At 39.5% G+C, this 23,330-nt stretch overlaps 1 protein-coding gene across 7 annotated transcripts in view; it reads right to left on the bottom strand.

Moving 5' to 3' along the window:
• Positions 1-7,173: 7,173 nt before the first annotated feature.
• Positions 7,174-23,330, bottom strand: part of LOC104873705 (putative MAGE domain-containing protein MAGEA13P) — a 97,136-nt gene continuing 80,979 nt past the window's right edge. For 4 of the 7 annotated variants that reach the window (XM_010640527.1, XM_010640522.1, XM_010640524.1 and 1 more), the window contains one exon: positions 7,174-8,330. In XM_010640527.1, coding sequence (XP_010638829.1) covers positions 7,229-8,269 — 1,041 coding nt within the window. In that variant the 5' untranslated portion in view covers positions 8,270-8,330 and the 3' untranslated portion in view covers positions 7,174-7,228. Of the gene's footprint in view, positions 8,331-11,168; positions 11,327-23,330 lie in introns of those variants that run through there. The other 3 variants (XM_010640525.1, XM_010640526.1, XM_010640523.1) reach the window with 3 other exon arrangements.

Raw genomic sequence — 23,330 nt, 5'->3', positions numbered from 1 at the left:
TCCCTTGAAATTCCTTTTTTTTTTTTTGGGGGGAGGTTGCGAGGCAGGCAGAGGAACCACTGAGCTAAACCGGCCCTTCCCTAACTTTTTCACGTGCTTTCATGTACAAGATCACCTCTGCTTTTTAATGGGTCCTGTAAATGTTAGTAGGGAGGTCTGCACGGCTCTTTGCAATAGATTGTTTGATCTTACTTGGCTGAAATTTTTTCTCTGTTTGATACATGATCAAAATCTTAATTTATGAGCCCCTGTTATGCTTTACAAGACTGACCATTCCTCAACACTTGTACAGGTGCCATTAGGTAAATTGCAAGCCAAGATTTTCTTGTAGTACCAGGAACAGAGACAGGAGGCAGCTGGGGGAATGGTTAACCATTGTTTTGTTTCCTCACCGGAGATGAAATTGTCCACCAGGAACAACTGTTCACCTCCTAAGAGAATTGGTGTTTTGGGAATTTAGCCTTGATTGAAATTCTGCAGAACTTTGCTCATCTATTCCTTGTGTGAGGCTTTGGTTTTCACCTAAGTCTGCATAAGCATTTGCATATGTGCTCAGTGGCCTATTCAAGTAATACACCTTATTTAAGTTCCCCTGAAAATATCAATGCTATTTCAGAGTCTCTCTAACTTTAGGCTTGTATTCAAGAACCAGCAGATTACATGCAAATGAAACCCTACTCACAGCTCATTGGGAAATTAATTTGAGAGTGCACCGAAGAGGCTCAGAAGAGATGACCAGGCCTGAAAATATTCTCCGAAGTGTACTGTTCCATGGAATGGGTTACTGCTACCACAGAGGTTCCAAAATGAAGGGTGGGACACCCGGGGGCCTTCTGCGGGGAATGTTCTGTCAGGAAGAAAGCAGTTCTACTGGGAAAAAGGCGCAGCCTTCAGAGGAATCTGCAGCACTAGGCCGGGGGTTCAATTTGGACAAGAACAAACTTGGGAGTCAAAAGGGGAGGGCGCTCTGATCATGGGAAAGAGCAAGGGGGCAATAACGCAGCACATATGCAGAAGTACCTCGCCAGAATCTTGGGATTCAGGTTGGAGGACCCTAGATGCATCCATAGCTAATCTTCAGGTTGTGTTTCTCATGTTCCCTCTTTTGTTTTTAATTTTTATTGAATTTATTGGTACAATCTAGGTATACAGTACAGTTACATTCATTACTGGGATCCTGTACCTTCACATGACAGGTCTTTGTCCCTGCCCTCCCTTCACCCCTCCTCCCCTCCCCATTTACAAACACTTTATTTCCATTTTTTCAATTTCTCATATTTCTCTCCCTTATTACCTCTCCCCCACCCTTCCCACTTTCTCTACACCTTTAGCCCTTTACTTCCTATTTCACATTATTAATTATCTCATTAGGATCCCGTGTACTATTATAGTTTTTCACACCAGAGAAACTATTTGGTATTTCAGTTAAAGAAATCCCTATATGTACATTAAAAATAGGTAATCCTAAAATAAAACTAAAAAGGAAAGTAAAAGAGAAAAGGCAATGATGTAAAATTAAAATAATCCATCAGTTGTAACCATCAATGTCAATGGCCTCAATTCACCAATCAAGAGAAACAGATTGGCAGAATGGATTAAGAAGCAAAATCCAACAATATGTTGTATACAAGAAACACACCTAGTGCAAAAGGAAGTCCATAGACTGAAAGTGAAAGGATGGAAAACAATTCTCCATGCGTCAGGAGTCCAGAAAAAAGCAGGGGTAGCAATCTTATTCTCAGATAAAGTAAATTTCAAACCAAAACTCATTAAGAGAGACAAAGAAGGACACTACATCCTTGTAAAGGGAACAATTCAAGAGGAAGAGCTGACAATCATAAACATATATGCACCAAATATAAATGCCCCCAACTATATAAAACAAATATTAAGTAACATGAAAAACCAAATAAGCACTAATACAATTGTAGTGGGGGATTTAAATACCCCACTATCACAAATTGACAGATCTACTAGGCAGAAAATCAACAATGAAATAATAGAACTGAACCAAGCTTTGGAACACATGGACTTAATAGATGTTTATAGAGTATTCCACCCCCAAAAACCAGAATATACATTCTTTTCGGCTGCACATGGATCATTCTCCAAAATAGACCACATACTGGCTCACAAAACAGGTCTAAATAAATGCAAAAAAATTGAAGTCATCCCCTGTTTATTATCAGATCATAGTGCAATCAAACTAGACATCAATAGCACAAGAAACTATAGAAACTTCACAAGCACATGGAAACTGAACAACACTCTCCTAAACAATCAATGGATTACAGAGGAAATTAAAGAAGAAATTAGACAGTTTTTACAAATAAATGAGAATGCCAATACAACATACAGGAATCTTTGGGACACAATGAAAGCAGTTCTACGTGGAAAATTCATAACATTGAATGCCCACACTAGGAAAACAGAGCGGGCTCAAATAAACAACTTAACGATGAAACTTAGACTCCTAGAAAAACAAGAGCAAGAAAAACCCAAAGCTCGAACAAGAGAGGAAATTATAAAGATCCGAGCAGAAATCAATGCAATTGAAATTAAGAAAACGATACAAAAAATAAATGAAACAAAGAGCTGGTTTTTTGAAAGAATAAATAAAATTGACAAACCCTTAGCTAATCTTATCAAAAAAAGGAAAGAAAAGGCTCAGATCCATGCAATTAGGAATGAAAAAGGCGAAGTCACAACAGATCCGAAAGAAATCCAGAGGATCATGAACACCTACTTTGAGAACCTGTACTCTAATAAAATGGAAAACACAGAAGAAATGGACAGATTTCTAGATACTTATGAATTACCAAAGTTGAACGAAGAAGATAAAAACATTTTAAACACCCCAATCACAATCAGTGAAATTGAAAATGTAATTAAAAACTTACCAACAAAGAAAAGCCCAGGCCCTGATGGATTCACTGCTGAATTTTACAAGACATTTAGAGAAGAACTACTACCATTACTCTTCAAACTTTTCAATGAAATTGAAAGAGAAGCTATACTTCCAAATTCATTCCTGGAAGCAAGTATCACTCTGATTCCCAAACCAGAGAAAGATACAACCAAAAAGGAGAACTACAGACCAATCTCCTTAATGAATATAGATGCAAAAATCCTTAATAAGATACTAGCAAACAGAATACAGAGGATTATTAAGAAGATCATCCATCATGACCAAGTCGGATTTATTCCAGAGATGCAAGGGTGGTTCAACATACGAAAGTCAGTGAATGTAATACATTATATTAACAAAGTCAAGGACAAAAACCATATGATCCTCTCAATAGATGCAGAAAAAGCATTTGATAAAATTCAACACCCATTCATGATAAAAACCCTGCAAAAAATTGGAATAGATGGTCTATACCTCAATTTAATAAAGGCTATTTATGAAAAACCATCAGCCAACATCATATTGAATGGCCAAAAACTGAAAACCTTCATGTTAAAATCAGGAACAAGACAAGGATGCCCACTATCGCCACTTCTCTTCAATATAGTTCTGGAAACATTAGCCACAGCAATTAGACAAGAGAAAGAAATTAAAGCAATAAAGATAGGAAAGGAAGAAGTTAAACTATCATTATTTGCTGATGATATGATACTCTACATTGAAGATCCAAAAAACTCCACCAAAAAACTTCTAGACTTAATTGACAGATTCAGTAAAGTATCTGGATACAAGGTGAATACCCAAAAATCAATAGCCTTTCTATACACAAATAACAGACAGACAGAAAGAGAAATAAGGGAAAAAATTCCTTTTACAATAGCATCCAAAAAAATGAAGTATCTAGGAATCAATCTAACAAAAGAAACAAAAGATCTCTACACTGAAAACTACAGCACTCTGAAAAAAGAAATCGAAGAGGATATAAAAAAATGGAAAGATATCCCCTGCTCCTGGGTAGGAAGAATCAACATAGTGAAAATGGCCATACTACCGAAACTGCTATATACATTCAATGCAATGCCAATTGAAATTCCAACACTATATTTCACAGAACTAGAAAAAAGAATCCAAAAATTCATTTGGAACCACAAGAGACCTAGAATAGCAAAAGCCATTATAGGCAACAGTCACATGGCACCAGGTGTAACAATTCCCAATTTGAAACTATACTACAAAGCCACTGTGATAAAATCAGCATGGTACTGGCAAAGAAATAGGCCTGAGGATCAATGGAACAGACTGGAAGACACAAAAACAAATGCAGATGTACTCAGCTACCTCATCTTCGACAAAGGAGCTCACCATCCTCAGTGGAGGAAAGATAGCCTCTTTAATAAATGGTGTTGGAAAAACTGGATATCAACCTGTCACAGATTAAAATTAGACCCTTATCTTTCGCCATGCACTAAATTAAAATCCAAATGGATTAAAGATCTAAATATTAAAACAGAAACATTAAACTTGCTGGAAAGTAAGTTAGGCAGAACTCTGGAAGACATTGGTATAGGAAAAGACTTTATGAACAAATCCTCAGTAGCACGGGAACTAGCAGAAAGAATCAACAACTGGGATCTCATCTTACTAAAAAGCTTCTGTACTTCAAAAGAAACCATTAGCAGAACTAAGAGACAATCTACAATGTGGGAAAAAATTTTTACCAGCTGTACCTCAGACAAAGGACTATTATCAAGGATATATAAAGAACTCAAAACAATCAGTCCCCCCAAATATAAAGACCCGATCCAAAAATGGGCATCCGAAATGAACAGACATTTCTCATACAAAGAAGTGAAAGCAGCAAGAAAATATATGAAAAAATGTTCCACATCACTGGTCATTCGAGAGATGCAGATGAAAACAACACTGAGATTCCACCTCACCCCACAAAGAATGGCTGCTATCAAGAAATCACACAATAACAAATGTTGGCGGGGTTGTGGGGAGAAAGGAACCCTCCTCCATTGTTGGTGGGAGTGCAGACTAGTGCAACCACTATGGAAATCAATATGGAGATACCTCAAAGAGCTTGGACTGGAGGTTCCATTTGACCCAGCCATCCCTCTGTTGGGTATCTTTCCAAGAGAACTAAAAGAATCATATCACAGAGAAGTATGTGCACCCATGTTTATAGCGGCACAGTTTGTAATAGCTAAATCTTGGAAACAACCTATTTGCCCATCCGTTGGAAACTGGATAAAGAAGTTGTGGTTTTTCTATAAAATGGAATATTACTCAGCCATAAAGAGCGAGAGAATAGATTCATTCATAGGAAAATGGATACATATTGAAGATATACTCCTAAGTGAAATAAATAAGTCCCACATGTGTAAATACCAAATAGTTTCCCTGGTGTGAATATTCTGCAACAATGCATAAGATTCTAATAAGATTACTGACATTTAGAAATGGGAGGAAAGGAGCTAAAGGTGTAGGGAAGGTGTGATACGTAGGGGAAGAACAAAAAGGGAAAAGAAAAAAATGTGAGAGAATGAAAAGATGAAAATAAAGTGTTTGTAGATGGGGAGGGGAGGAGGGGGTGAAGGGAGGGCAGAGGTAAGGGGAAAAAAATGAGAATCAAGACTTGCCATGTAAAGGTACATGATCCCAACAATGAATGTAACTGTACTGTATCCCTAAATGTACCAATAAACTCAATTAAAAAAAAAAAATAAAATAAAAAATAAAATAATCCTTAATTCTGAAAATGAAAATGGTCCTTGAACATATTTAAGTTGCTTCTCTTTCTTTATGTCTGCTTTTATAGGTTGGCCTCAAGGTTCTTGTTTTTTTCTGAGAAAGAACTGAACTGAGAAATGGAAAGTCTGCCTTGGGCTGAGAGCAGTGGGGACGGAGTGGGCCCACATGAATTCTGATCAGGAGTCAAAGTCCAGAGGGGGGGAGGGGGAAAGGCAGAGGGAGAGGGAGGGTTATCAAGGACATATCAGAGGACATGCACTCTAGGATATGATTCACCAAATGGGCCAGAAATGTATTTGTAACTAAAACACGGGAGAATTTCCTCCAATAATACATAACTCGAAGTTTCTAGAATCTAATTTAGAACTAGTAATTTCCACCCTCCTAGCTTCTCTTCCATCCAAACCATTATTTTCAGTTATTTCACATTCACCAAAATCTAACCCCTGCTCAGGGTTGCCCATTTTATAATCAAAACACCTATTTGTAAAAGTCCCTTTCAGTGGTGTGGGCTCTGGCTTTATCAGACCAGGGAAAAGACTGCCAACCGAGAGGCTTCAGGGAGCACCATGGAGAAAGTATCATCTTATCATCCTATTTCCCAGTTATGTCTTGTGGCATATACATATATATAAATACATGCATACACACGCACGCGCGTGCGAGAGAGAGAGAGAGAGAGAGAGAGAGAGAGCTCGCACGCGCACTTCGTTAAGCCTAAGTAGACTCCTTTCCTTTCTGGCTTACTCATGGTCCAAAACAACTGCTCAGAGCAGTTTTCCACTGGAATCTTTTCTCCCACTATCAAGACGCACTGAGAGCCTGGTCTCAGCTACTACTCAGCTTAACAGAAAGTTAATTCCCACAGAAGGAACTGGAAGTTCCCAAGGCCTCAAAAAGCTTTGGCTCAGGGCACTTACGCTTGACTGCTGGCATCTGGAGTTCCACCTCCTCACTCCTTTTTTTCTTCTTACCCTTTATGTTTCATAGGACATCTCACCATCTCCCTTTATCTTAGATTCTCCAATGCTAACACAGTGCCTTCCGATGAGCAGATGCACAATTAATGTTTGGAGAATAAATGAGCCAGTAAATCGAGATTCTTAAAATTTAGTAAGGTTTAATTCCTCAAGCATTCTTGAATAAACCAAGCAAATGAGGTATGTATCTTTACTTTTACAAAATGGAAGGCTAAAAGGGATACGGAGATGCTAGGATGAATTAATTTTTACATTTTTCCTGAAATTATCAATCTTATTACTGGATTCTTTATATTTCTAAGAAAACTTCTGTTACAGTGCCATGTTGTCTTTCTCTAGATCACAAAATAAGAGGTTTCTGTATTTACTTTTCAATGCAGCAAAACTTTTATTCTTAAACTTGATAAACAGCAACAAAGGTACAACCAATATAATTAAAGACTCTAAATTCTGAAAATATTTAACCTTGTAAGAGGAATTTTTAAAATACCAAAAAAAAAGGAAAAAAATAACTTGAAATTTCCTCACGTCTTACAACCTTGACTTCCCTTTTCCAACATGGAGCAAGGAATCTCCTCAGAGTTTACTGAGGGCCGGAGCTGCTGTGCTTGGTGCTGGCCTGTGTACCGACCGGGGCAGTAGTGCAATCCTCCGCGGCAGTGACAGGCTGAGCTTTCTCTTCTTCATCTCTCAGAGCTTCCCTATACAAGGATGGGAAGTCAGTGGGGCTACTGCCAATGGCGTTGGAGAAAAACTCCAGGATTTTCATCTTGGTGGTTTCAGCATAGGCTCTTGGACCCCACAGGAACTCGTAGCGAGCAGGATCACTGTTGGGTATCTGCCGGTACTTCAGGTAGCGTTCCTGCACCAGTTCTTTAGTGATGAACTTCCTGGGATTTGCACAGATGAAATCCTTCTTCTCAGGATACACCCCGATCTTTTGTAACATCTCCCAGATCTTTTCCTCGGGGGCGCAGTTGCCCTCCATGAAGATTATTCCCAGGACGAGAATCAGCAGGCCGGTCTTGGGTATGCACTGGTCTTCGCTCAGCCTCCCATCATAGGTGAGCTCGAGTGCTTTGACCAGCACGTAAGAGTGGCTAATGGGGTCCACTTGCTTCACATCGATACCAAAGATCATCCTCATCCATTCGCAGGCATTCTTGAAGATCTCGGGCAAGTCATCTTTGTGCTCTCTGATGACATTCTTCACCATGTCTACCTCCGTAACAAGCTCTTTAGTTGCATACTTCACACTAAGGAACTTCACTAGCTCAATCACCTTCTTCTCTAGAATATTAGTGAGCAAGAACTCAGGGTACGGACGAGCCTGGGAGGTGCTCTGATGCTTCCCTACTTGGCCCCTGGAACCTTTATTTGATTTGCTTGATGGAGTAGCTTTTCTGGCAGTGGAGGAGGACGATTTCTGAAGACTCTTGGGAAGGCTTGGTGTTCTAGGAGTGGCAGCAGGCACGTTGTCTGGGGTGCCTGGCATCAGAGTAGAGGAGGCGGCGGCTGTGGTATCTACCTCCTCAGCTGCAGGAACTTGCCCATCCACCAGGGCCTGTGTCTTTCTTTCATCCTGAAGCTTGTACTGCTGATGTTTCTGGCTGTGAGGCATCATACTTTGTATTGGGGATAGCTGGCAGGAGTGTGGGTAGGCGAGGGTGATGGAACCAACTGGCCTGGAATAGAGAAGAAGAAAGTGAGAAACTTAACCTTATTCAACTGAAGGATGAGAGAAAGTGCTTCAGTGTACAGACAGCCACCAGTCTGAAGCTCCAAGGGTTGACTGTGTGACAGTGGGGCAGTTGGGTTCAAGAGCTGTGGAGTCCTCTCTGTCCTGGGGTGGGGGGTTAAGGTCCTCCATACACATTCAGGGTATGCATCTCTTCATGGCTTGTGGTCTAAGAACATGTGACTCATTTCTAGGCCTTCGCCCCCATTCCTGAAGCCTCTATAAGAAGAACTAAGCTGGGCATGGTGGCACAAGCCTGTAATCCCAGCACTCAGGAGGATGAGGCAGGAGGATCTCTGTGAGCTCGAGACCAGCCTGGGCTACATAGTGAGTTCCAGGGCAGTCTCAACTACATAGTGAGACCCTGTCACAAAAAAAAGAAGAAAAAAGGAAGAAAGAAGGAAGAAGGAAGAAAGAGAGGAGGAGGCGGAGGAGGAGGAAGACGAGGAGGAGGAGGAGGACGACAACGAGGAGGACAAGGAGGACGAAGACGAAGACGAAGAAGAAGAAGAACTGAGGTGCTCCCAGATTACAGACTGCAAGCATACCCCAAGGCTGACAGGTGGATGCGACTAAATTCTGTGAGATCTCTACAGTTAGGAAGTGGATGGGGCCTCTCAAAAACAGGTGTGTTTGGAACTAGGCTACTTAACTCGGATCTCACAGTGTTGAGATGGTGTCATCCTGCCTTGGGAAAAGTACAGGGAAGGCCACATGCTCCCTGGCTATGGGCAGAATGCACTCCTGCGGTGAGACAGCATCTGCTGAGGGTAGTTGTTGATATACAGGCATTTGGTGTAGAGAAAATCTGGTTCTTCATTAACTTTATCCTTATACACCCACTCTCTATAGTTACTGTTCCATGAAATTCATGATACCCACCCCCCCCCGTGCTTCTCACTGGCTAAAAAACGTGGGCCAACCACGTAGTTTTATTCGAATCTGTCTGCCAGAGGCAGGTCTCCTCCTGGTCCCCCTTTTATATCTTGAAAATAGTTTCGGTCTCTTTTTATTCCTTATTTTCCCCCCAAAAGGTAGCTGAGGGTCTTATTAGCCCTCGGTACAGGAATAAGAAGGTACTGAACTCAATCTGTTCTTGTGCATATGCATCCTCCATCCTCAAACTGACTGCTGGAAAGACTTCAGAGTCCAGCCTGCTGAGACCACCAGACAGGAGGACAGACACTATATCTGACACCTGGCACCAGGGCTACTCAGGACAGGGGCCCCAGCTCTCCAAGGGCATGGGAGTCCCCTCACTTATTATTCAGGGTCCTTGCCTTGACTCCTAGCAGATATTGAATCTCCTCCCTGGGATGATCAGATGTGGCTACTTCTGCTGATGTGAAGTTACCTGCTTTGGCCAAGGCTGTCACCTCCCTGAGACCAACAAGACAAAAGTGAGGACATGCCACATACAGCAGACCTTGCCCAGGATCCTCTATGGCTGACAGTGAAGGCTCAAGCCAGTATGTCCTTAATTGGTAAATATACTTAGTCCTTCCTCAGGCCCATGCCTCCAAGCCCAAGAGGGCTTGGTGTTTTTCTCCCTGGTGACCTGAATCTGTTCCTCTTAAACACATGCACGCACATGCACACACGTGCGCGCGCACACAAACACACACAAACACCCTTCCTCACTACCAAGCCAGCTAGAAATGAAGGGAGACTCACAGAGAACTACCTGGGGCTTTCCAGAGCTAACAATAAGGGTGACCAAGTTTCTCATAGGGTCTCCTTGCTTTGTCTGGTCTAAGAGTTACCCACAATCCTCTTGAAGGTACTCATATTTACTCTGGATGGAGCCTGTATTCTTTCACTTGAGCTATTCTTAGGATGTACTCTTTAGGCCAAGACATCCATCTTCAAGATGGTAAACAAGAAAGAGAGATAAGTGAGGAGGTTTTTCAGGGGGTTCTTGTGCTTAACAGAACTACCCTGGATCCCTCAGAGCTCATAACAGGAGCATGACAGAGCTGGAGCCTCTTTGTTTTCTGTTGGAGGTCCTCTCAGTTTTTTCCCAGAGTCCTCACCTCGATTCCTGGCAGAGATAAGGCTCTTCCTTTGCTGGCCTATGGCTCTATTCCTTGGACAGAGGCCCTAACTTCTATAAGACCATCAAGAAAAGAAGTGAAGTGGAGCCTCAGACTAACAGACTAACAGACTACCAGGGCCTTGGTTTGAATAAAGTCTCCCTGGCTCACCACCAGGGCAGGATTTGTCTGAAATCTGATTTGGTGGTATGCAACCTTTCCTTTTTTTTGCTGACTTGAGAGTGCTTTCCTTAGCCCAAGGTCTCTATCTCCCAGAGAGGCCAGACAAAGCAGTAAGTGGGATGGAGGGGGCACCTCTGCCTTACAACTGTGTCTGGGACCCTCAGCAAAAAGGGCAGTTTGCTATGGTTCTCTGCCCAAGCCCAACCTGAGTCTTTATGCCTGACAGGGCTCGGGACACCTTCCCTAATTGGCACAGGCCTGGCCTTTCTGAAAGCATTCCCTAGGGTCCCCAGAATCTCTATTGAGGTTCTTCTGGCTTTTGGGGTGGGGTACTCTTGGTTCTCCCCACGTTCTTCATATTTTCTGTTGACAGGACTTGAACGGTACCCTTTCTGCAGAACTGAGAATGCAGTTCTCAAGCCAACATTTCCATCTTTCTGAGACACCAACAAGGATGTGCAGAGGATTAGAGAGGGTGTCTCTGTTTGACTGCCCTGTAAGAAACATGGCACCCGCGCGTGGGGAGGGGGGGCATCGGGTGACGATAGAAGTGGGTTTCTATGACCTACGTTCTGTCTGGTAGAGGTCCCCTTGGCGTTCTCACCTCACCTCAATGCTTTGCCACCGCCTGCGACTTCCACGGGACTTCCACGGGACTTCCACGGGACTTCCAAGGGAAGTGCTTTCAGAAAAAGCAGCCTCGCGGATTCCAAAATGGAGGTAGAGACCGCCCACATCCGGGAACCTTGGCTCCTCCCCCACAATCTTAATGGCTGATATTGCCAGGGACTCCGCACCCTGCAGAGTGGAGGCCAACTTCCTCAGAAAAGCTTCTCTACCTTCAGACTCTAAAAATACCTGTCAGGGAACACATTCCCCTATCCTTGTTGGCATTTCAAAATTGACAGAATGAGTAAGGTGAGACTTATTCCCCGCCCGAACCCTCTACTCCCCCGCCCCCAATGTGGTTAAAAGTACCCCCTCTTCCCTTAAAGCTGTTGGGCCTGGGACTCCTCCGCTAACTATAGTCCACATCCCTCACCTCCCTCAGACTCCGTGGATGGAAATTGGGAAATCGCCAAAGCAGGGTCCCTGCCCGGAGCCTCTCAGCGTCCGTCAACAGACAAGGTGGAGTAGGACTAGCGACCCTATATCTTCATCTTAATGTTTGACACTGCCTGGGGCATGATCTCTGCAGATCCAAGAGGAGTCCCTTCGGAAAAAAAAAAAAAAAAGAAGAAGAAGCTCACTCTGACTCCAAGATAAATGTTTGGGTACACCATATCTGGGAACCTTGTCTCGAGTCATTCAGGGATAAAAACAGGGGCAGGGTCGGGATGGAGAGAGGCTCTTAGTTCTCCTCTTGAATCCAAATAGTATCAAGAAATCCTCTGATTTGCTGGTTAAATCCAGCCCTTTCATCAGAAGTGTCACTTCCTTCCTGCAGAAGTTAGTGTACACTACACCCAGGGACTTTGCTTGGGGTTTATCAGGGCTCACAGCAGGGGTAGTATGCCACGGGTCCTGTTCAAGTAGGGGTAGGAAAATCTCTAAGTCGTAGCTCAGTTCCTCACTTTGATATCCAACACCACTTGGATCCCCTCCCTCAGTGGATCTAAGATCAATCTCCTCTCTGCATTAAGATCACCTCACCCACATTAAAACCATCAATATGGGAGTGAGATGCAGCCTCAACCTGAGAGGCCTGTATGAGTGTCTACCGGCGCTGACAGGAATGGCTTGGTAGATTTTTGTGGGATTTCCTCTGTATTCTGTACTTAAATTTTTGCCTAACTGGACTTAATAGTCCTGCCTTGACAAGGACCCCTTTTGCCCTGATACATCCTCCACAGGACAATGTGTGGACAATAAGGTGGCACTTATTCTTGACAACCCTGCCCCAACTGCCTTAGCTAACACCAGAATTCCTGCCTCCTTCCCTCCCTCCCTCCTTTCCTTCCTCCCTCTCTTCCTTCGTACAAGGATGGACCCAGGGCTCTCCACTGAGCTACAGTCCTAACACTTATTTATTTTCTACTTTAAAACAAGGCCTCAGTAATTCGCCAAATTGCCCAGGCTGAGCTGGCTTGTGATCCTACTGCCTCAGCCTCTCAACTGCTGCCACAAGGACACTATGCTGACTGCTAGGATTGTGTTTCAGTGGGGGTTTCCTCTGTTAATAAAGGGCCTTGCTTCCTTTTGTTGACCTCAGTCCTACATCCTCAGGCAAAGACATTTACTTGCTTGAAAACCTACCCGTTTCTGGTTGAAATCAGGTTATGTGACCTCTGCTTTATTTCTTAGGTATCTAGTATTTTTGCTATCAAATGATGCTATTTTTATATTTTACTTGCAATTTGTAGTGTGTAGAAATTAAATTGATTCTAGTATATTAATTTAACTTGAAGTAATGTGGCTGAACTGTATTAGTTCTACAAATTGTAAGTTCTCTAAGTTTTCTATGTAGATAAGCTTTTCATGGATTAACATCTGTCCTGACTGATTTTCTCTTTTACAAATCTAACACAATTTGTTGATTTTTCTGGTCTTACCGGTCTAATTATCTAGAAATTTTAGTAGAGTATGATTTCTTATAGATGTACAATTATCAACATATTAAAAGCTTTGAGAAGTCCTGAATAAATCAGCTACCAATTAAATACCATTACTGTTTCAAGTCCTAGTTTCAGAGCTTTTATATATGTTAGTTCACTAAATTTACCTAAAATTTTGTGAGGTGGGGTTCAGTATTACCTTTACTCTACAGTGGGGGAAACTAAGGCGCAGACAAAGAGGTATGTTGCTTGTTCCATGCTGCTTGGATGGTAAGGGCCAGAGTCCATATAGTGTCTTTCTAAAGTCTTTACTTTTTTTGTTTGTTTGTTTGTTTGAGACAGGGTCTCACTATGTAGTTGAGACTGCTCTGGAATTCACTGTGTAGCCCAGGCTGGTCTTGAACATGCAGCAATCCTCCTGCCTCAGCCTCCCCAGTGCTGGGATTATAGGTGTGCACCACCATGCCTGGCTTAAAGTCTCTACTTTTAACTACTATTGCAAATTGAATTAAATTTCTCTTAATGTGTTTACTTGCCAGCTGGAACTTACATGTAATGTCACTTACATGTAATAAAATAGCAGGATAAATCATATTTGGAGATTGTTAAGGAGATACAGTCCATTTGAAATACCTAAAAAGATGTCTCCACTAGCTAGTTAATGTCTCCATCTTCATTTGCCTGAACAATCCCATGTAGTCAGTGTGGGCTGGGCTCTCCGATAAGGTAAATAATTAAAAACAAATGGCCATCTAAAGTACAGCAGTGACTGAAAAAGAACAGTAGACCCTCTTTCCTGTATGCAGTGGTGAATAGTGTGCTTTTCCCTAAGGAGCGTATAATTAGCACTTTTACATACAAAGTCTTTTTAGTTTAAAAAGGCCTGCACAGGTGTTTCCTAAAATGGCATAAGTTCAACAGCAGATAATGTTGCTCATCTGTAATTAAACCTGCATAGTTTTTCTAAGAGAGGGGGGAGTATTTGCTATCTAGAGCCAATCATTAGCAAAATGTCAGTGCCTCTCCTATGCGATAAGTCCACTTTGATATGTACTTCTGTAATGGAATGACAGGTTGGCAACTAATAGTGTGAACTGGCTCATAGGACCACTGAGCAGTGTGATCTATATATTATGACTTCTGAGTGAAATCTTTTTCGCTTGTAAGAGAAAATAAGCTGTTTACATGTGTGACATTTGCTGTTAGGGTGGAGTGTAGCATTTCATAGACTCTGACCTGATGCTAGAGTTGTGAGAATGGCACAAGTGGTTTATAAACAAGGTGGTACTATAATCAAATTGATTGGGTTGATTTGATTTTTTGGGGGTTACCAGGGATCGAATTCGGGTCCTTGCACTTGCAAGGCAGGCAGCGGAACCACTGAGCTAAATCCCTGGCCCCTTATAATCAAATTGATTTAGGGAATTTTCTCCCTCTTGCTGATTCATTGTGAGCATTAGCATAGCAAGATAACTCAACAATTAGCAATTAACAGATCTGCTAAATTTGCCTGTTCAGCCTTCTCAGAACTCTGTTGTCGCACGCCAGTGTAACATCTTCTGGCCAGTTATGCATATGCCAGTGTTATATTAAACACAATCTGGGAAAAACTGGTATACTTGAAAAAGCATTTAAAGCTAGAAAGGTCTTGGGTGGTATTCCATATTTATTTTATCAGCTTTGTGACTTGCTTGGTGACTTGCAGTGATGTTTTGAACATTAAATGAAACAATGTATACAAAATGCCTAATAAAGACACTCAGTGTAGCCATTACCTATCATTACCTTTCTCATTTTCATGTGTCCTGCTCTTCATTGCTATCTATGCATCCTGTCTACAACCACTGATTTGTCCTCCTGGTCCTCCTCAATGATAACTGGCTGTGGAACAATCGTCCTGCACCTCTCTACTTTAACCCACACCTCTATCATTCATCTTCCCTGCAAAAGATTGTTCTAGGATAGGCCTATTTACAGTTGTCCTATTATCAGCCCTTTCAGATAATCCTTTCTCCTTTTTCAGCAAACCCACAAGACAACAAATGTTTTGTTTGTTTCTTTGTTTGACACAGGGTCTCACTATGTAGTTGAGAATGACCTGGAACTCAGTATGTAGCCCAGGCTGGTATCAAACTCGCAGCAATGCTCCTGACTCAGCCGCCCTCCTGAGTGCTGAGATTATAGGCGTGTGCCACCACACTCAGCATGACAACAAATCTTAAGTCAAATAAAGATGAAGAAAGTGACTGGGTTCTCTGTAATTTATTCATTAATGTCTTATTCTAGAAGAAAAGGGAAGATGAAACTCTGCTGACCATCAGTAATGATGCTGTGTAGAAAGTGATATATTAAATAGGGTAATAAGTATGTGATAGGGAAGGAAAAGCTAAATCTTCTGAAAAATCAAGGAAGGCTTCCTGGAAGAGGTGACTCTTAAATAGAGAAGTAAAGAATGCATAGAAATTTTCTAGGCAAAGATCATTAAGTAGAGATTATCTTTAAATCACGGGTGTGGTCACACTCATCTCATAGTGCTCTGCATTAAACCATCCTTCACTACTGACTTTTTTCATGGTTAATTGCACTGTACCTTTGAGAATCCTTACTTCTTGGGAAACAAGTTCCTCTATATTTAGAATTTTACAAAGAACATTCTAGTTTCAAGACATACAAGAATGTGAGAAACTGTAGAAAAGCATTTTGTTAGTTTTCATTGGTTATAAAATCATGCACATTCAACAGAACACTGGCTCCTTCTACTCAGGTGTTCAAAAGAAATCCAAAATTAGATGTATTGAAAATTGAGCCGGGGATTTAGCTCAGTGGTTCTGGCCACTGCTTCACAAGCGCAAGGACCTGAGTTCAATCCCAAATACAAAAAAAAAAAAAAAAAATTGAGCTCTACCTTTCCCACAAACATCTCCATAATCTGTCCTGGTTAAGGTATCCCTTACACAATAACCAAGTATAGGTCTAGAAATGATGCAGACAGCCTTAGAGAAATGAAGAAGAGGGAATACCTTAACTCTGCCTCAGGTGGCTTGAAGGTGAGCGTTAGAGAAAGCACAGAGGAGATGACACTAAAAAGAAAACTTAAAATGGCAAATATAAATAAAGAGCAAAATAAAAGAAAGATGGTTAGTAGGAAATAGAAGATCTTTAGTTTTTTTTTTTAACTGAGTTTATTGGTACATTTTAGGTATACAATACAGTTACATTCATTATTGGGATCTTGTACCTTTATATGACAGGTCTTGGTTCTCATTTTTTAGAAAGATCTTTTATAAAAGGGAAGGGGACCAAAAGATGCAGGGAGGAGGGAGACAGGGGAGGGGAAGGGGATGAAAAAAGAACTAAGATGCGTTATGGAATGTACCAATTCCGAGTGATGAATATAATCATTATATAATTCAAACATGTACCAATAAAAACAAAGAATGTTAAAAGTCATTGTGTCTAAAAAGTATCTACACTGCTACAACAATTTTAGCATTACTTGGGCTAAACTAGATTATAGACTCAAACTGTGTTCGTCAGTGGATGAATAGATAAAGTGTCGCAAATACTTACAATGGAATACTGTTAGACCTTAAAGGAAATTGTGTCATTTCTGACATTAGTGTAAATGATATAAGCCAGACATAGGAAAAGAAATATCAAATATTCTTACTTATGTGTGGAATCTAAAACAATCAAAATTGTGGAATCAGAGAGTGTAAAATAGTAGTTACCAGTGTCAGTGGATGGGGAAATAGGGAAATGTTCGGAAAAGTGTAGAAAATCTCAGGTAGAAAGAAGGGATAAATACGTATTTAAGGTGATAATAATGTTTATTACCTCAAATAAATCATTCCACATTGTTTATCTATAACATCAGTACCTATATATACAATTATAACTTTTAAATAAAGTAAAAATACTTCTAAAAAGAAAAAAATAACTTAGTATTTAAAAAATAAAAGAGAAGGGTATTGAAGAGAGAGATAGCACTATTTCCAAATGCACGTGTTGAAGAAACTATGGCACGCTGAAAACTCACAGGTAATGGAGCATGGTCACACAAAGTGGTTGAAAAGAACCACATTCAGGAAGATTCAAGAGGTTATTTTATTATTTTATTGACATTAAAGTGTTAAATAGCAAGTGGCACGAGTTTTCATATTTCTCTTTGTACCTTATCGTATGAAAGGCAAAGTAGAAATTAGACCACCTTTGACTGAAATACTCAATACCTCAAACAGAAACAAAAAACAGTGTTCCTAGTGGTGCTGACCTCTCATTATTGAATTTTTTTCAACACACACTTGAAAGTTGCATGTTCCAACTACAACTGGCACAACTAAACACCAGATCAGTCAGAAAACAGTCGACCTAAATTCAGTAGCAAAGTATAAGACTATTGGGAATTAGATATTTTATTTAGTAGCTCCATTTTAAGTGGTTCACTCTGCTTCAAGAAGTGGTCAGAATTTCAAAATTACATATAATAAATTCATGTCCTAAATCCTTTCTCTTATACATAAAGACAAATATGACTTTACCATTGGTAAATCTGTTTCTTCCTACCCTCACTTTAAAATGGCTGAAGAATGATTTAAAGAATGTTGACTTTATTAGGTGCCAAATTATTAGCTAACCTGCCTCTGGATATAGAGAGTAATGGGGATCATCAAGGGACAAATAACCAGCAGGACTTATAAACGATGTAAAAATATAAAGATTATCTCATATCATTGGCATTCGTGGAAAATGATTTAGCTGTGAGATTGTGGTAATCTCATTTACATTTCAGTGAAATCACTCTGCTAGCCATGTAGAAGATAATCTAAGGAGAAAGAGGAGAGAGTTCAAAGAGAAGAAATCCCCTTAGGAGGCTACTGATATAGTCTAGGTATAAAATCATGAACCTTTGAAATAGTTATTGCTTGCAGGTATGAGGAAGGCAGCAGGGACTCAGAATTTTTTAAAGAGGCAGATAACACAAACTTTGGTGATTGACTGGAGTGGGGGATGAAGTAGAGGTAAGGATCCATAATGACTTATCCATTCATAGATTTAAAAATACATTAATCCCTTCTCAGATCCAGAAATTACTGGATTCTAGAAATCTAAAGATAGGTAAAACAATCTTTGTCTTCAAGTAAAATAATTAGAAATGCATACAAAGGTTCACAAGACAGAATGATGGAAATAAAGTAAAATTAAGTACAACGTTCAGTAGGAAATAAAAAGAGGAAGTTATTTACCCCATCTGAGAAATTTGAAGAAGGCTTCAAAAAACATATGAAAATATACTGGATGGTAATGGATCATTCTGGTAAAACCATTACTGAAAGAGCAAGTTGTGTGTGCAAAGACCTATACATTTAAAGCCACATAGTAATCTATTTGAATAATGAAACTTCAAGTCATTCAACCAGACTGAGTGTATGTGAATGAGAAGGTATTTGTATGTGGAGTTCAGGAAATCAACTTGAAGCTAACTTTATTCCTGTGAATACTGTGGAAAAAGAAAGAGCCTACTTCTACTCTATTTGAATTTCATAATACTCAAATTCAGCGGATCAAAGTGATCCAATTAAGAGAAACAGTTGAGTACAACTTGTATTTTTGATAACATAACAGTATTTTGATGTAAATATAGAGCCAATAGCTCAAATACTTAGAGTTTTTGTCTAGATATTCCCTGAAAGCCTCACACTGCCATAGGTAGAGCGTTGGGGAGGTGATTGGATTATGAGGACCTGTCCACTGATGAATTTATAGCTAAATATGATTCGGGGAGGTGAGGCTTGGTTGAAGGAGGTCGGTCACTGGGGGCTTGGCCTGAAAAAGTGTATCTCCCTTTCTTCTCTCTTGATCTCTTGCTCTGTTTCCTACTCCCATACCATGAGCAACCCTCCTTTGTCATGCTCCTCTACCATGCCTTCCTGCCTTGGAATCAGCTGACTATAGATTGAAACCTCTATGAATTTTGAGCCAAAATAAAGTTCGCTTCCTTTAAATTGTGGGTCTCAGCAAAGAAGAAAGTGACTAAGACACTTACCAAAAGACTTCTGCCAATAAATTGAAAATAGAAAATGAACTGTATAACTTGGTCCAAACAAAGGAAATGTCCCAAATATAATAAAGAAAATTAGAATGAAATGAAGAACAAATGCAAAAAGTCCAGAAGTAGAGTCAATCTTGCCTTGAGTTTGATGTGACGAGAGTGTGAACTTCACATTGATCTTAGAGTTATTTTCTGTAGGTCTACTGACTGTCTCTGTACTCATTTCAGAGCATGGGTTGTTAGAATAATTCTGTTTTGTCAGATTTTTATTTCAAACATGCATTGTCACATGTAAATGCATAGCCATTAAATAAATGTAAGCGTCCATTATAAAGGCTATATCTCATCTCACATTGTAGCACTTAGGATGAAAATAATGTTTATTTAAGCACTCAGATTGCTTTTGCAAGAGGTTTTAGTTGCATAGTTACATGTATATTCATTCAGCAAACGCTTTATTGTTCGTGTAATTACTGTATGCAGATAAAAAACATAAAATTAGAGATTGAAAGGTGAATAAGATTATTCTTTAATTGTCAGACCTCACAGTCATTCTGACATTGGAAAACAAACAGAATATGATAGTGTAGCATAAGATAAAGTATAAAAGTAGCAGGAGGCAAGAAAAAGAGATTTTTGGCTGCCTACAAAATATGCACCTAATTAAGTATGGGTGGGAAAAAGTGTTAAGGTAGATTATTTGGAGAATGAGGTGATGCCCAAGTATTTTATGACTATTAGGTGTGAATCAAGCAAAGAGACAAGAGGATATCATAGGTGGAGTGATCCTTAGCTGTGAAGACGTTGAGATGAGCCTAAGAATTGGGAATAAGAATTTTAGAAGCAATGAAACAGACAAGAATTTCAGTAGGATAGGAAAATTCATTTTTGGTTCTTACTTAAATCCTCATCACCTCATTAAATAATTCATTTCAGAAGTTACCTTAACATAGATTATATTTTTCTTTCAGTTGAGGACTCGTACATTTCCTTCAGAGAGTTTCCTGAATGTCTACCATCAATTTTATTCATTTGAGAAAGAAATTTCAAATAGCCCAGGTCTTACAAACATCTGTATGAGAAGATTATTTAATATAGCATTAATTTGATAGATTCACTATATGTTTAGTACTGAAATGAATCTAGTCCTGGGTTTTTGATTCTGACTTTCTTATTCATATTCTCTAGTTACTTCTTATTGATAGAGTTTTTTAAAAAATATGAACACATGCTAAATTTTGTCAAAGCTTCTGCATTTACTGAGATGATCATATGGTTTTCTTCTTTTGTTTGTTGACATGATTAATTATTCTGATTGATATTTACATGTTGCAGTAGCTTTGTCCTCTAAGTTGAACACAAGCCTATTAAAATAATGAAGTCATAAAGCTTTCTCAATAATACCACATGACAGCACTTCTTGGTAATACAGAGATCCTATAAATTTAAACTCATGCCTCTTATTCTAAAATACCTTCTACCATAGGTTACTGCCTTGAAAATCAATGCCTAGTGTTATGGCTTTTATCTAGGTGTCCCCCAAAGCCTCATACATTCATAGGTGGGGAGTTTTGAAGGCGGCTGGGTTGGGGTGTGTGAATGTGGATTAAGGGTGTGATATTGGGATTCAGAGTGTAGATATTGAAAGCCCCACCATGGGTATGGGTAGCAACAATCAATAGGCTTGTAAGCTGGATGGCATATAAAGGGGCAGAAAGAAGGCGGGCTTGCTGCTGCTGCTGCTACTTCTGCTGTTTTGGCTGACTTCTGCCTGTCATGCCATGAACTGTTTATCTTCTGTGATGCCCCTCTACCATGCCGCCTTGAGCTGAAACTAACAGCCAACTATGAGCTAAAACCTTTACAAAATGTGAGCCAAAATAAACCTTTTCTTCTTTAACTTGTAGGCATTGGGTATTTTGTCCCAGTACTAAGAAAAGTAACTCAGACACCTACTTTTCTATTCTAATCTTGGAACAAACTCATTCCAAATTATGATCCCAAGCTCATTTCCCTCCCCTTCATACCCCAGGGGCATCAGCCATTCTACGGATCCTCGGACTACCTTGAATATGCCCTGTGGAGTTTTAGCTCTGCTCATGTATCCCTCTGACTGAAATTCTCTTCTTCTTTTCACCCTACTCATTTATGGCTCTCTTCCTTAATATCCAATACATTCCTTCTCTTTGAACATATTGCAATTTTTCTCTAATAAGAACACTTGTCACCTGTTGAATGGTGATTAATCCTGACTCCAAGAGAACTGTCTTCAAGATCAAGCAATGCTCTTTTACCAGCTGTGAAACCACGCAGCAGTTACCCATTCTGAGCCTATGTTCTCTCATTTGTAAAACAAAAATAATGGTAATGCCTATGCTTTACAATTTTTATGAGGATTAAATGGCATAATAACTGTAACACACTAAACACTGTACTTCATATGTAGTAAGCTTCAAAAATGGAATTTCATCACTAATATTTCTCTGTGGATTTCGCTCCTTTTCTAGATTTGAGTAGTCTAGAAACATGTTGGGTGCATACAGGACTTGTCTTGGATCTCGTAAATAATGAGAAATCTGTAAGCAGTTGTTAAATTAATTAAAAAGGATTTTTTTTATGTACTGGGGATTGAACTTGGGACCTTGTGCTTGCCAGGCAGATGTAGCACCACTGAATTAAATCCCTAGCATTCTTTTTTTCTTAAATTCTCTGCAAAAAGGAAATGTGGCCTAGTAGATCAACAGATTTGTGAATGGATGAAGACTTGGACAGGACTAAGGACTTGCTCCAAACACATATCTATTAACTTAGATTTATAGTATTTAGGTTTCATATGATTGTGCAGATATATTATCTAGCTGCCATACAACTTTTATAGTTTTTAGAGTATGATATGTTAAAGTTTTTAATAGAAGAATATTTGTAGAAGAATTAGAGTTTAATTATTTCTTTTTTTTCTCTTTTCTCCTATATTGAAAATTAAATAAGTGAAATGATTTCCTAGTTGTAGGTGAATGAAAACACATTGTCAAACTACAAATTGAGATAAAATATTAGCTTTTTCATACATTTGTTCAAAATGCAATTTCCCTCTGTTCCCAATATAATTAAAAAAATAAGCACAATCTAATTATATTTCAAATATTTCTTTTCTTTTTGTAAATCATTGAGCTATTTCTACCATTTCTTGATTATGTGCAATCTGGCCAACTACGAGTCATATACCAACTGCTGAACATCCCAAAGTATTCTTAACATAAGAGGCTGAGGGAGTATTGAAACACACAGTTCTTAGAACAAGATAATAATCAGAGGGAGCAAAGTACAAATGGCTAGCAAGCGCTCAGTATATGGTTTCAATATCACAAAAACATTTATTGTTCTTATCAAATTAAATTTATTGGTTGTGATATTGCAAAGCATTATTTAGATAAATATCTGTAGTTCAGGGAATACTCTGCCGGTCAACACATTGTTATAAACCCTGTATTAGAAATGTATTTTTTTACTGAAATCATGGAAAGTGGAACAAAGGCCCAGATAACATTATCAGTCATCTTTGAATTGGCATTAATTTTCTGCTTTGTTTTTGTCTGTATTTTTATTTATCTTTTCCTTATTTATTTACATTTTCATTATATTCAGATTGTGATCTTGTCTCTGTAACAAAGCTCAGTATGGTTTTTTGTGGCACTGGGGATCGAACCCAGAGTCTTTGTAGTAAAATGCATCCTCAACCCCTCACCTCCATCTTGAGATAAGGTCTTGCTAAGTGGATAAGTTGCCCAAGCTGGGCTCAAACATATGACCCTCCTGCCTCAGACACCCAGAGTAGTGGGATTATAGGCATGAGGCACCCTGCGCAATCAATGTCCATCTTTTTGTTAAAAAATTATTATCATATATTAACTATACAGAATAATGGGTTCTGTTGTGACATTTTCATTCATGAATATAAAATACTTTGATCATATTCTCTTTTTTGAGAGTGTAAGGATGAAACTCTCAAATGTGGGTTAGAGTAATAATATCTAAACTCATGTTAATTTCAAAATTTTAATAACAAGTTAGTTTTAGGGTTTTACTGTAGATTTCATTGATTCAAATTCCTCATCCCTCTCCAA

This window comes from Fukomys damarensis, unplaced genomic scaffold, assembly GCF_012274545.1.
Source record: "Fukomys damarensis isolate Sample0158 unplaced genomic scaffold, DMR_v1.0_HiC HiC_scaffold_39, whole genome shotgun sequence".
Taxonomy (NCBI): domain Eukaryota; kingdom Metazoa; phylum Chordata; class Mammalia; order Rodentia; family Bathyergidae; genus Fukomys; species Fukomys damarensis.
Note: the sequence above shows the minus strand (reverse complement) of the source record. Positions and strands in the feature narration are given on the sequence as shown.